Here is a 12969-nt window from a genome sequence, read left to right as displayed (position 1 = left end):
ATCTCTCTGGTTACTTTACCGTTTCATCTTCCTCTACCTCGCTGCTTTGACACAAGGAAAAACAAATGTTCACATCAATAGAGGGGTTTTGTCAACTATGTAAAGATGGATGTGGTTAGGATTCTAGTGAGACAAATAATTTGTGCTGGAACCTCTCGTTTTAAAACCGTAGCTTCTTATTCTGCTGTTGTAATACGTTTGTGCAGCGCGTCATATGACTCATCATCATTAGGCGCCGAACTCCTGAAGTGATAGCGGCATAACGAGGGAAACGATGGTGGCAGTGGACGAAGCAACAGAGTCCGCTATACGACGCTATAATGAGAATATTTGCCTTTATACCAATGCTACGAAAAAAAAATCCTTGATACATTTTTTTCCTTCTTTTAAAAAGAAGTGCATAAGATGTTAGATTGTTGGGAGACTTGCAGACCGGGGAATGAGCCAGTCTGTTTAAAAGGCTGTAAAAACTGTAAGAGCTCATAAAACGCACAGCTATCGGCCTACTCACATTGAAACGAGAAACTCAATCTAAGTTTGATCAATGCTAACTTTCCTGCAGTCCAGCTCAAGCCTATTATATAAGGTGACTGGAGTACAGGGCTCATGTCAATACCAGCAGGGAACGAGAGAAGAGACCAGCCAACAAGTAACACCCAGACTGTGTAGAAAGAGCCACATAGAGCCGTGTTTTTGATGTCAGCAAGAATCTCCTGAATACATCGCACCCCGCTATTCTGGCCGGTGGCAGCTTTGTACAGTAGCATGTTGCAGCTTTAATTCTGCTGACAAAAACAGTGTTAACAGGACTGAAGAACGGGGATACATCAGTGGTATAGGCTCAGACTCCCCGAAGGCCGTGACAAAGTGGAAGATAAAAAGAAACACACACACACAGAGACTGTACCAAAGGCTTTAAAGTGTATCCTTTGACTTTTTAAAGAGCCTTTTGGTAATCATGCATGTCTACAGCCTTTAGAAACAGGAGAAACGTTTTATTCTATCTGGATGAATATCTTTCAGCATTTAACTGAAGCTGAACTTGTGTTGCATCTATCTCGTTTTTTTATTTTTATTTGCTTGAGCAAAAAAAAGTAAAAATACATATTTATATTTTTACTTTTCAAAGAAATAAATGAATGGACTTTTGGTTCTTACCTGGCCCTGGCCTTGTCTCTCCAGGTCTACCACACACATGTCCACAATGGGCCCCAAGTTGGTGAATGTCTCCATCACTCCCACATAGGAGCCCTGGTCATTGCTGTCCACGTTGAGCTGCAGAGAAAACAGACAGATCCTTCTTTACATGAACATGATGACAGCTTTCTTCAATGTTTTTAAAGTCAGACTGCAGTACCTGTTTTAAACGCTAGGTGTCAGAGTTACATGATTGGTTCTTTACTACATAGAGATGATAAAAACATCTTCAATTATATGCTTATAGAAGGAGTGGAATTGCATATCACTGCTTACCTTCACTAACTGGGAGTCGCCCAGTCTGGAGCCCACAAACACCACACCGTTATCTAAGTAGGTCAAACACTCAGCGATGGAAGTCTGTCATTGGAGAGAAACGAAAACATCTTGGTATTAACATTTACATCTTTATATATTTTTTATTTTATTTTACTACATTGATCCCCAAGTAGAAATTAGGTATTTTCACTCTGGTAGCCATGCAACACACTCGCAATTCGGTGACATGCTCAAGGGCACCCCGGCAGTGCTCAGGATAGTGGTGTGGCACCTCTCCAGCTACCCGACACCCTCCGGTTCCCAACCAAAGTCCCTACGGACTGAGCTACTGCTGCTGCAACTAACAAACTATATCTGATTTTAAGCAACGCTAGCTGCTTAGCTCTTAGGGTGACATTAGCAAACACGTTCTCATGCTAATCACTTTGATAGCGCCCAAGCTTCTTCTGCAGCTCCACCAACCTGTTTGCTGAAATGTGTTGACAGACTGTTGGACCAAATGATTTGTATTTGTAGCTTTAAGGATCATTATGAGTTTGACAAATGGGTCCAATATTTTGGCTTACAACACAGACACCTGCAGAATAAATAAAAACTCCATCAGTCTCAGCAGTTCTTTGTTGGTTTTTTTTTAAGTAGATGTTATTATGCTAAGTTGCTAATAGAACTGCTAAGCATACTGATGTGTGTTTCTCTCATGTTTTATTCAGCTGAGGTAACACTGCTCGGCTTCACAAAAACATTTTGAGGCAGTGAACTCTCCGGCAATGTGGAGAATACTTTTTTTTTGATTCATAGCCTTCTCTTCAATGTAGCCGTTCGCCAACATCAAATCTGCATTATGAAAACTGTGTATGAATACTGTCTGACGTTTAAACAATCTGATAATACAAAATAGACATTTAGAGGGAAGCTCAGTCCTCCACAGATCCTCAACTTAATACTCAGTTTTGTGTTTTTACTCGACTCAAATCATCATCTGAGAGAATTACAAAAGTGTATTTATAATTGTTAAATATTTAAGAGAGAGAAATGAATGTTCTCTTGTGAAAAAAAAAAAAAAATTGAACAAAAGAAATTAGGAATCCTTGATTTAATTGCCTTTTTTTGGACTTAATCAGTAATAAACCAAATTAACTGTCAGAAAACTTGAAAACGGAAATGAGACACTATTTATCTCCTGGCTTTTATAATTATATGATCACAATAACTGAAAGGTCACTTAGATGCACTCTCAAATGAAGCAATAAGTACGTTCCCTGCTCTTTTGTAATGTTCACAATGAGGTCCTTTACCTGTTTTTTGTAAAGTGTTTTGAAGTAACACTTGTTATGAATTGACGCAATACAAATAATTGTTGATTGGCTGATTAAGTCCTAACAATGACGACATCACTTTCCCCTCGTTCAAAGTTTGAACTTGATCTGTGAGATTCTGTGATGAAAAGTTATTTTGCATTCAGCCTCATCAGTGTGAACCAGGGCGAGCACTCCAACCTATCAGTGATACGCAGTAAAGAGCAGTTTTACTGTCTGACATTTTGAAGAGGAGCTGCTGCTGCTGCTGCCTGTTGGCTTAGCAGTCTGCACCAAACAATACAGTTAAGACTGATTTGAAAAGCAATCTGTCTCGAGCTCAGCAGCCCTACCTCTGCTTGATTGTTTCAAACTCCGGCCTCACTCAGCAGGCTCCACAGAAAGCATTTTACCTTTCCAAACTTGGCAAGTCATTAGAAAAAGGTGCCACAAGCCAAAAGCTGTGCACCTTCACTGTGGGATTTAGCTCCGAGCACAGTATTGACACACAGTGATTGCCTTTGTCAAGTTTAAAGGGATAAGTGACACGCTGGCAAGCATGCAACAAAGAGGTGGAATCATTTCTTCTCATCTCCTGTATGAGTGGAGACTGAGGCATTAGCTCCTGTCAGGGCCATAAACCTTTAAACAGTCAGTTGTAGCAGAAGTGGGCAGGGAGGGGGAAGAGCATCAGGAGGAAGTTTAGGTGGAGGAAATGGGTGCGAGAGGAAAGGCAGGTGGACAAACAGTGAGGACAGGGAGAGACAAAGAGACAGATTAATGGAGGACCTCTCCGAGCAGCTCCACGTGCAGATCTTTGAGTGCCACTGTCCCGTCCATTAGCTCCTCCTTCTCCAGCAGCAGCATAAACAGACGTCCCTCCATGTCGCCCAGCAGGTAGCGCGAGCCGTTGGGGTCTACACGGTTGTGACACACGATGGTGCTTTGCTGTAAGACAGGAAAACAGGAAAAAAAAAAATCGTAAAAACTGCATTGTGAAGGAGGTCCTTAAAGTAAACAAGAAGGAAACAGGGTTTCTATATATATGTTGATTAGATATGTGCATGTCTAATTAAAGACACCGGGATCTGTCTTCAGAATATTTGCTTTGTTGGCTCTTATTATGGAAATATCTCTTGGAGGAGAATCCCCAGCGTACAGCTTAATCCCGACTCTCACAGCTTCAGACTCCTCAAATTCTGTCTGACAGGAAAAGTACAGATTAAAGACGTTCTGTCAGGAACACGCACGCTACACCGGCACAAAACAAAGACTGGTGCATGAAGAGAAGGACTCCACGCTGTCCAGACACTCTAGCTTTTCTGACTCATACGATCTGAAAGTCAATTACAGCTGGAATAATGCACACAGGGATTATGCTGAAGACTTGTTTTACACTACTTACAATTACAGCCTAATACAGGATTTGCAACTCATTTAGGTTGTGTTTCAATCTCAGGAGAACACCTGCAGGTACGTTTTTTTAAGAAAAGGAAACATTTTGTACATTTTATTGATGTGTAATTTTTCTGAATTATTTTAGTGAATAATGACCAAAACATGTGCAGGCAATATTCACCAACTAGAGAAATTATGCAACACACATCAGCATCTCTTTGGTACTTTAGTTATGACTTATCAGCTTGAAATGCACGTCTACATTGAAATCTGTCACTGTGTTCTGTTTTTCATCTTAATGTTGAAGTGAAAAGTGCGTCTCTTAAGGTGACAGTTTCCACTCTAGCCCTTCATGTCATCAGTTCAAGGGGTGATTGTTATGCCTCTGGGACTGCTTGCATTTAATATGAATGTCAAAGAATCATGAACGGTGTTTCCATCTCTGTGCCGACATGGGAGGTAGTAAGAGGCATTCACACGGGTGCGAGGGCATCGCTGTAAGACTGTGGAGTCAGAGATCTGTGCGTGTGTGCATGTGTGTAGCCTCCTCTCCTTGTTTCCACGATGCTCCTCCACCACACAGTCATTCGATGTGAAATCACAGACTGGTACTCCAACAATACAGAATCAATGTAAAGTATGAAGACTAACAACAGCAGGGCGTCGTTACACTGAAAGGAACTGTTGTTTTGTTGTTTTGTTCCAGAAAGACAACAAGCAAGAGTTGTTTTATTATTCTCGACTGGTTTGACAATAAAGAGCTGAATTGAATCTCAGATTTTAAAGATGCTAATACAGGCTGTCAGTATTTGTCTTCAAATAACAGAACACTTCTCCTTTAACAAAACTACCTTTGGATAACAGGAGGTTCACACTCAGCCTTAAGTCGTCGATAGACCTGGGCTGCCAACAACACGTGGTCACATCAAGACACACTTTCTGACATCTTAGGAGCTTTGAAGGGCTTTGTTGGTGGAGAGCCAAAGTCTCCCGTCTCCACAATAACTAAGATAAGCTGGCTGGAATAGTAGTCATGATTGGAGTAGCATTAAAATCACGTAGCGTGACTGAGCTTTCATTCAAAAGAAGGTATTGTTATTGTCTTCTGTAAAAGCCCGAGTCAATTTCTCACTTGATTGAACCTTTACAAAACTTATTTTCACAATCCTCCGCCTGCCTCTGATACTGCTTACATCTTCTGTCAAACTGAGAATCCACTTTTGTTTTACCACCAGCCTCCAGCGTGCCTTGCCACCGAATGGCAGCTAATTAGCTTGTTAGATTAAACAAGGGAAACCAGTGCCCCACTTTACACCAGTCCCCCTCTCCACCAGCGCTCATGAGTGCAGACACTCTGAGAGGAACTGGATGCAGGCTGAACGTTTGGTGCCTCCCATTAGTTTTCCCCTTCTTTGCTCAACAGTGACAACTTATTAATTAGCTGCCAAACGTGTTGGCATATATCAAACGATATGCTTCCGTGTTTCCTTGACACAGCAGAAAAGAGCGCTGAGTGTTCCAGATGAATGCTAATTTCAATTTAAATGTAAGAAGGAAAAAACCCCATCTAAAATAAAAAACTTCATCTTCATTTAGAATGAGGCTCTATTAGTCACACAGCAGCAACAGATGTCCAACTACATATTCCTCAAACATCTGCTCAGCAATGTCGGGCAATGCTTCTGCAAAAAAAAAAGAGGCTGAGTTGTAACAGAGACGTGACAGCTTGCAAGACAAGAGCACTGGAAGCTTTGCAGACTGTTCGGAGCCTTAAAAGAACAAACTGATCAGCAGGACACATAACTATAACAACGTGCAAAAATGTGAAGCTGCAATTCTATTGTTTCATGATGGGCTCATTAACAATTTAGTGGTGCTGGTCGAAAATACTCAAAGAGAAAGTAATGAAGCATAAAAGGACGCTGATGTTCCTGCGAAACTGAATATAGAAATCAATGTTACCAAAGAACATTTCTGACAGAGAATTTATTTTCTCATTGAAAGACCACAGAGCGTCTACTTATGGAGCATAGCGGTCCACTTCTAATCCATGAAGAGCATTTTTTGGGAGAATTGTGCAAAGATCAGGACAGCCTGAGCAGAATCACAAGACTGTCATGACCTGTCATTAGTATTATTATTGTCCTTTTTACTTCTTTGTGTCCTTCTTTATGTTGTATGTATTTTACTACTGACTGCAGAACATGTTGCCCTCCTTGAAGCTCGACTGCAGGGCAGCTGTGGCTCAGTTGGTAGAGTCGGTCGACTCTCAACAGGAAGGTCGAGGGTTCGATCACCAGCTCCTGCAGACACGTCTGTTGTGTCCTTGGGCAAGACACTTCGTCTCAAATGGTTCCCGCTTCCTTGTGTATGACTGCAGATTATTTACTTCTGATGGACACTTTGCAGCCTCTGCTATCAGTGTGTGAACGTGCCGGTGTGATACAAGGTGTAAAAATCGTGAGTCGTCAGAAGACTAGAAAAGTTTTATAATACGAGCTCAAGTCCATTTATTCCAATATGCATCAGAGAGCTTTGACCAGTAACGTTGCATTATATTTAAGATCAACTCAAAGTAAGAAATGTCCCTCTCCCACTCTCACCACTGATTACTGTAACAACTGAATTTCCAGATTCAAAGATGCATGAATTACCAAAGGTACACATAACTCAGAAGGAGCTAGTATTACTTTTACTCATTCCAAAAAAAGGCATGACTTTATTAACCCTGACAAGTTGGCAACTTTGTCGATAACTGACTCACCAAGGTTTGAAATGAGAACTAAATCATCCAAACAACTTCAGCTAAAAGAGTATGAGTCCACAAGCAGGCGGATAGTAGGAGAACGTACTCTAATTATAGGAGCAGGACGATGCTGAGGAGCTCCTCTGGGCCCGGTGCTTTGTTAAATAAGGAGGTACTGCAGGCTGCAGCTTCATCCTTTTAAGATAACACTAAAGGCGATGGCGTACGGGGAGCTAAAGTCATCATCACGGCTTGAATGAACCTGCCTTTAAATGCTATTTCAACATTAATCACGGGGTTCATAACAAATGAAGTAGTGGAGCGAAGTATGATTATGTTCCCGGAAGGCAGCTTCTGATGACAGACTGCTTTATTGGACTACATTTGATCAAACAGCTTTGCATATTTCAACTAATTTGGACACACTTCTTCTGCCCTATCTCATATCAGCTGGGTTTCATATTGAACCACAACAGTCCTAGTGTGTGTGTAGCCTCCTCTCTTTGTTTACACGATGCTCCTCCACCACAGAGTCATTCGATATGAAATCACAGACTGGTACTCCAACATTACAGAATCAAAGTAAAGTATGAAGACCTAAAGGAAATGCTGGTGTTTTGTGTTGTTCCAGAAAGACAACCAACAAGACGGTTATGGGACGTCACTGTCATGTGTTTACAAAAGACAAACAGTCATTGATCCCACAATAAAAGTATCTCCCTCTGAAAAGAAAGTGTGAGCTGACGTATTTTGAACTGAGATCTTTAAATATCTTTTCTTGAGCCTGGAGGATGGTGAAATATCTCAAGCGGCGAGGCTTTAAAAGCAGTTATAAATATTTTACCTTGATAGTAGGTGGTGCAATGGCCAAGTATTTATCTCCATTGTGGTAGGTGATGGACTCTTGTCCTATGATTATAGCGCCTCCAAATGGCTCTGGCACTAAAATACAAGCAAAAAGGTGGTCAGTGGTAAAGCTTTGTAATATCAGACACAGTAATGTAAGCGCACAGTAATTATAGGTTTAAGGCTCTGAAACAAGAAGACATGAAGTATTTACATTCTTTCTCTATTTATCATTCGTCTGACAGCAGACCTGACTACACTATAATCCATCACAGAGGGAGGACTCCAGAGACAAATCAAGCATGACAGAGTTTTCTGTAGCAGATGACTGCTGTGCTGTGTTTGAATTCAAATAACTAAGCCTATTTGACTTCAGTCCTTTCAACGGGAGAATTTTCAGACTATTTGGTCAACCTCTCATACAGAGCCTGTTCTGGGTCTGACTTCAAGATTTAGAGAAAAAAAAATCTTTTTCAGATGTTTTTTTATGTGGATAAGCACAAGGGAAAACCTGCATGCAGAGCATCTACGTTGCATTCTACATATGAAGCGATGATCACTGCAGGTGTCCCCGTTAGATAAACAAATGAAATACTACATCTGAGTAATGTACGCAGGACCAGCTTGAAGTACCTGGGATGACCATGGAAGCCTCTGCCTCCACATTCTCCTGCTTCCAGGGACCCTTGCTGAACTCCTTCTCCCTCAGAGAAACCTCGTAGGTCTTCACATGGCGCCCCTGGGGGTCCTACGATACAAACCAGGACGTTAGAGATTGAGAATGCCTCGAGTAAAAACAGTATGATGTTACTTTAGATGTTTATTCTTATTTACAGGTTCCCCAAAGAGTTTAGGACCGCTCGTAAAGTTACACTATTCCAATGATCAACAGGTGATCACAACACACAACAAAGATGTAAACAAAACAGACGAGGCGTAACAGATATTCTGTCAGAGCTAGAGGACACACACAACCAAAAACCTGAATGTCAACATGGTTGATACATTTAGCAGCACAATCTTTTCTGCTCCCTGACACAGACGCACTCCCACGTCCAATCAGAGCTCCTCCTGCCTCAGTACCTGGTAGATGAAGCAGACGGTCGGGGCCTGACAGCCGTAAAGGAAGTGAACATCGATGACCTGCAGCTCCTCCAGTCTGATGTTGAAGGCTTTCAGCTCACGGTTGTCGCGGTCCAATGGGATCACCTTGAACAACCCGTCATAAAGCCGCAGGCCAATCATACGGCATTCTGGGTCAACGATGCCGATAATACCCGTCTCTGATGGACGCCCAATACGATCCTGCAAAAGAGCATTTATTCTCTGACTGATTCTCTATAGTTCATTTTACACGGGTTTTACTCTGTCAAAATGTTATTGCAGACTAATGTATGCACATTTGACATGAACGAACAATGAGACTGCGCACAGCAGTGTAGATGGGTCTAGCATTATATAGACAGTTGTTATAAAATTGGTTAATGAAGGTCTTAAGAGTGAAACAAAGTTAATGAGAGAAGCTTAAAATACACATTTCTTCTTCTAAACAAACCATCGACAGACTACGCTCATGTTTACCGAGTGGGTGACTAAATAAAGGTCATTTCACACCAACCTGGACGTTGCCATGTGCACGGGTGATGATGTCAATGCTCTCGCCGTTCTGTTTGTACTCTAGGATGCAGGCGTTGTACTTGGATGTGAGAATGAACAGGAGATCTTTGCTCTCACCCTGAATAAATGTCAGAAGACAACACAGTCATCACGGAGCAAATATGAAAGAGGCCTGTGGTCAATTTAATTAAACTGGCTTATTACAACAACAACAGCAGCAGCACTGATCGGACATGAGGGACCAGTTTCACAAAGATTGGACTGGATCTATTCAGCCTGCAGTCTCATCCGCTGCTGAAGATATTTTATGACTATGGGGAAATCTAATTGGAAATGAATTCTCGGTAAATTAAGACTTTTTACAAGCTAAAAAAACACGGTCACACGTGCTCCCTCTCTCTCTCTTAAAATGCCCCAAATAAATCTTTGAAAGACAATCCAAAACAAAAAACATGGTCACCTTGTTTTGTGTTGTAATCGTTCTGACTTCATGACTTCCCTTTACCACAGCTGAACATGTTTGCCTACTTGAAAAATTCAAACACTTAATGTTTTATTGGAAAATGTAATGCAATGCAAATCCTAAAATCCCCCAGGACAGGTTCAAACAGAAACACCTGATGCTGTAGTCGTCACATCATGACTCTTTAAATAACTCCAGACTCTTCAAACATTGCAGGGAAATCACATAGTCTGAACGTTTTTTTTGGTAATGTGGTGCCACTTCTCAGCAGGTTTCAGTGTGGCTCGAAGTTTGCACGAAGGCAGAGTTTGCAAGCTTTAGATTTGTAATACGATTGTCTTTATTCCAGGAAATGGTTAACTTGAATAAGACTGACCCAACAGCTAAATTAAGAAGGTCTAAAATATCTTTGTGAAACAGGCCCCTGATTTGCCCGGAGCTTGAATAGCATAAATAGACTTGATCGGTTCATGACGAACATAAATAATCAGTCGCAACTCTATAAACTTTGAAGATGGTCTTCTGATTAAAACATGTTAAAATGACACCTAAAAAATAAAAGAGACAAATCTATGTACATGAGGGTTAACTTGGGCCAGTGCTGTGAGCACATTCAACAACAACATGTACAATACAAAAGAAAAATCAATAATCTGTGACACAGTGAAAAAGTTTCAGTTAAGTCATTTTCTGTGTAACATGAACATTTGTACGTTCCTGCAACCGAGCAGCACCTGAAAAGATGTGGACATGGCACCCCAGTTCTCTTATGTCTAATGTTGTATATTTGTACATTTTCATATATAAAGCAAGGGATTGTCTCACCTTGTTATACTTTATAATTTGTGATACTTTAGTCGTTAATTTTAAAACTTTCTGGAAGAGAATATTTTAAGATTCTTTGTGAAATAAAAGCCAATAAACGCATCCATCAATGTAACAAAAAAAAGAAAAAAAAGGAAAAACGCAAAGGAGACTTTTACTCAGTGTTTACGATCAAGCACACTAACAAACTTACCTTTGGCCTGAACAGCTCCATGACCGCGATCTTTCCATACATGCCCACCTCCTTGACGGGCCGAAGCCCTTCTGCTGTGACCACATAGATCTCCAAACGAGTGTTTTTAGCGATGAGCAGATTGAGGTCCTCTGCAGAAGTGAAGTGGCCTATAGAGACACCAGAATTCAAAATATGTTTATCATACTGAATGAGCATAGCGGTAAAATGACTAGTGTGGAGTTCATATCATGTCAGTTTGAAAAATAAACGTTGATCATGTTTGGTGGGATTGGCAGCCATTGAAGTTTTTTCAAAGGATATGGATGAAGACAGAGAGAATGTATTAATGTATCCTTGTTACAATGGTGTAATTACTATGAAGGCCGAAAGAATAACATCATGTACTAAGCTTACTAAGTATCTCTTGAGTACTAGCACGTTCTTTGAGTAGTTATAAGACTTTAACATCAGGAATATATTTTTAACATTGGCAGGTTTTGTGTAATTATTGTACTTTGTTGAATAAAAAAACAACAACATTCTTTACGGAACAAAATAAAAAAAAACTTAAAATGCTAAAAGGAGATCCAAGATTTTCCTACGTTAAACTGATCACCTGATTTGTTTATAGGTGCCAGATGATGGGCAAGAGCAAATAAGAATGACAAAGAATAAAACCACTAGTCACACTAAAATGGGAAGCTCATGATAGATGAAGTAGGACATGTGTTTCTCGTGAGTATCAGTGAACAATCTGTCTTCCCTGTTTTAACTAACGTAATATTTCAGAAAAGCTTTATACACGGTTTCTTTATAAAATAGTTCATTCACATGTGCATTGCACTTTAATGCAAAAGGTGTTCCTCGAATTGAACATCCTGGTTGGAGATTCAAATTCGGGTAAAGATTTTTCACTTTGCAGAAAGGAGACATATTTAAATTTTCAGGTGGAAATGTATTCAATATTCAAGGCAAATTGTCAACGAATAATTTGAGGTGAAATACAAAACAGTTAAGTCCTAATGTAAAATATAATCAAAGTAAATTTACTGTTAAAAGAGTACGACATTAATGTAGTATTTTGATTCCAGTTTAAAAGAGTCCACCTTGTGCAATAAAGGGGGAAAGAGGCAGACATTGTATTACAATTAGACATTTCAAAATATGATCATCACAATCCCCTTGACTAATTTAATACAACCACCTAAAGAGTGGGTATGTTTATAACACCATGCATTGTGCAGGAAACATACATCAGATCTAACGTCGACACTAGTTTTTCATAAAGTTAGAAAAGTGGTTAATTTAGGGAATTAATAGTTTGTAAAGGTATACATCCTTATGACTTGAACAGTTTTGGTTGATATTTGTTCAGATATAAAAAGAAACATTTTGATGTGTGGCCATCAAACTATGATTCTTCACAGCTAACCTTACACATCAAATAACTTAACAACACGTTCCAGGGTGGTACGTGCCTTTAGTTTATACTTGATATAAGGACATTTAAAACGGTCCTGTAAACTCATAAGTGTGTGTCCACTCTTGTGAGTTAACATTTGACTTAGTAAAACAGAAGCTAAAGCTTAGCTACAGGCCGTGTGGAGCAGCGCGGGAGCTCCGTTAGCACGCTTCATCTCTACACAACTGAAAACAACAACAACAACAACCGTCTTTACCTGTGACGCAGGCGTTCACTGCCGTAGGTTTCTGGGCTGTTACCACGTAGTTGTACGACATTTTTTTTACAACACCAAAAACGCAAACACCAGAGAAGTGTTTTAATCCCACAAAACTGACAAAATCATTGATAATATAGAACTCCCGGAAGTAGTTAGCTGAGTCGTTAAGAGCAGAGCGGTTAAGGGACGGGACTTTAGATTAGAGCGCCTCCTGTGGCGCGGAGGTCAGTTGTGTTACAAGTACCTTATACATGTCCTGCCTACAATTTAAGGACTTTATCAATGTAATATTAATAGTAATAAAAATTATAATACACGAGACGTGTATAGGGCTGAATATTAAAAGCATGGACTGGAGACGCTTAAATTCAGGAGTTGGCTAAATTGCGCCATCATGATCCTTTGAGAGCAGTGACCCCTGCTGTCCCTTTAGCCTAACTACAGTT

At 40.3% G+C, this 12969-nt stretch overlaps 1 protein-coding gene across 1 annotated transcript in view; it reads right to left on the bottom strand.

The window, feature by feature from the left end:
• Window positions 1-12726, bottom strand: part of ddb1 (damage-specific DNA binding protein 1) — a 49563-nt gene extending 36837 nt beyond the window's left edge. Inside the window, exons 1-9 of the mRNA XM_079339078.1 lie at window positions 12521-12726; window positions 10860-11008; window positions 9380-9496; window positions 8845-9066; window positions 8395-8509; window positions 7760-7857; window positions 3561-3719; window positions 1474-1557; window positions 1159-1275 (exon numbers count right to left, since the gene is read on the bottom strand). Coding sequence (XP_079195204.1) covers window positions 1159-1275; window positions 1474-1557; window positions 3561-3719; window positions 7760-7857; window positions 8395-8509; window positions 8845-9066; window positions 9380-9496; window positions 10860-11008; window positions 12521-12581 — 1122 coding nt within the window. The 5' untranslated portion in view covers window positions 12582-12726. The remainder of the gene's footprint in view (window positions 1-1158; window positions 1276-1473; window positions 1558-3560; window positions 3720-7759; window positions 7858-8394; window positions 8510-8844; window positions 9067-9379; window positions 9497-10859; window positions 11009-12520) is intronic.
• Window positions 12727-12969: the final 243 nt, after the last annotated feature.

Source organism: Symphodus melops, assembly GCF_947650265.1.
Source record: "Symphodus melops genome assembly, chromosome: 3".
NCBI lineage: Eukaryota > Metazoa > Chordata > Actinopteri > Labriformes > Labridae > Symphodus > Symphodus melops.
Note: the sequence above shows the minus strand (reverse complement) of the source record. Positions and strands in the feature narration are given on the sequence as shown.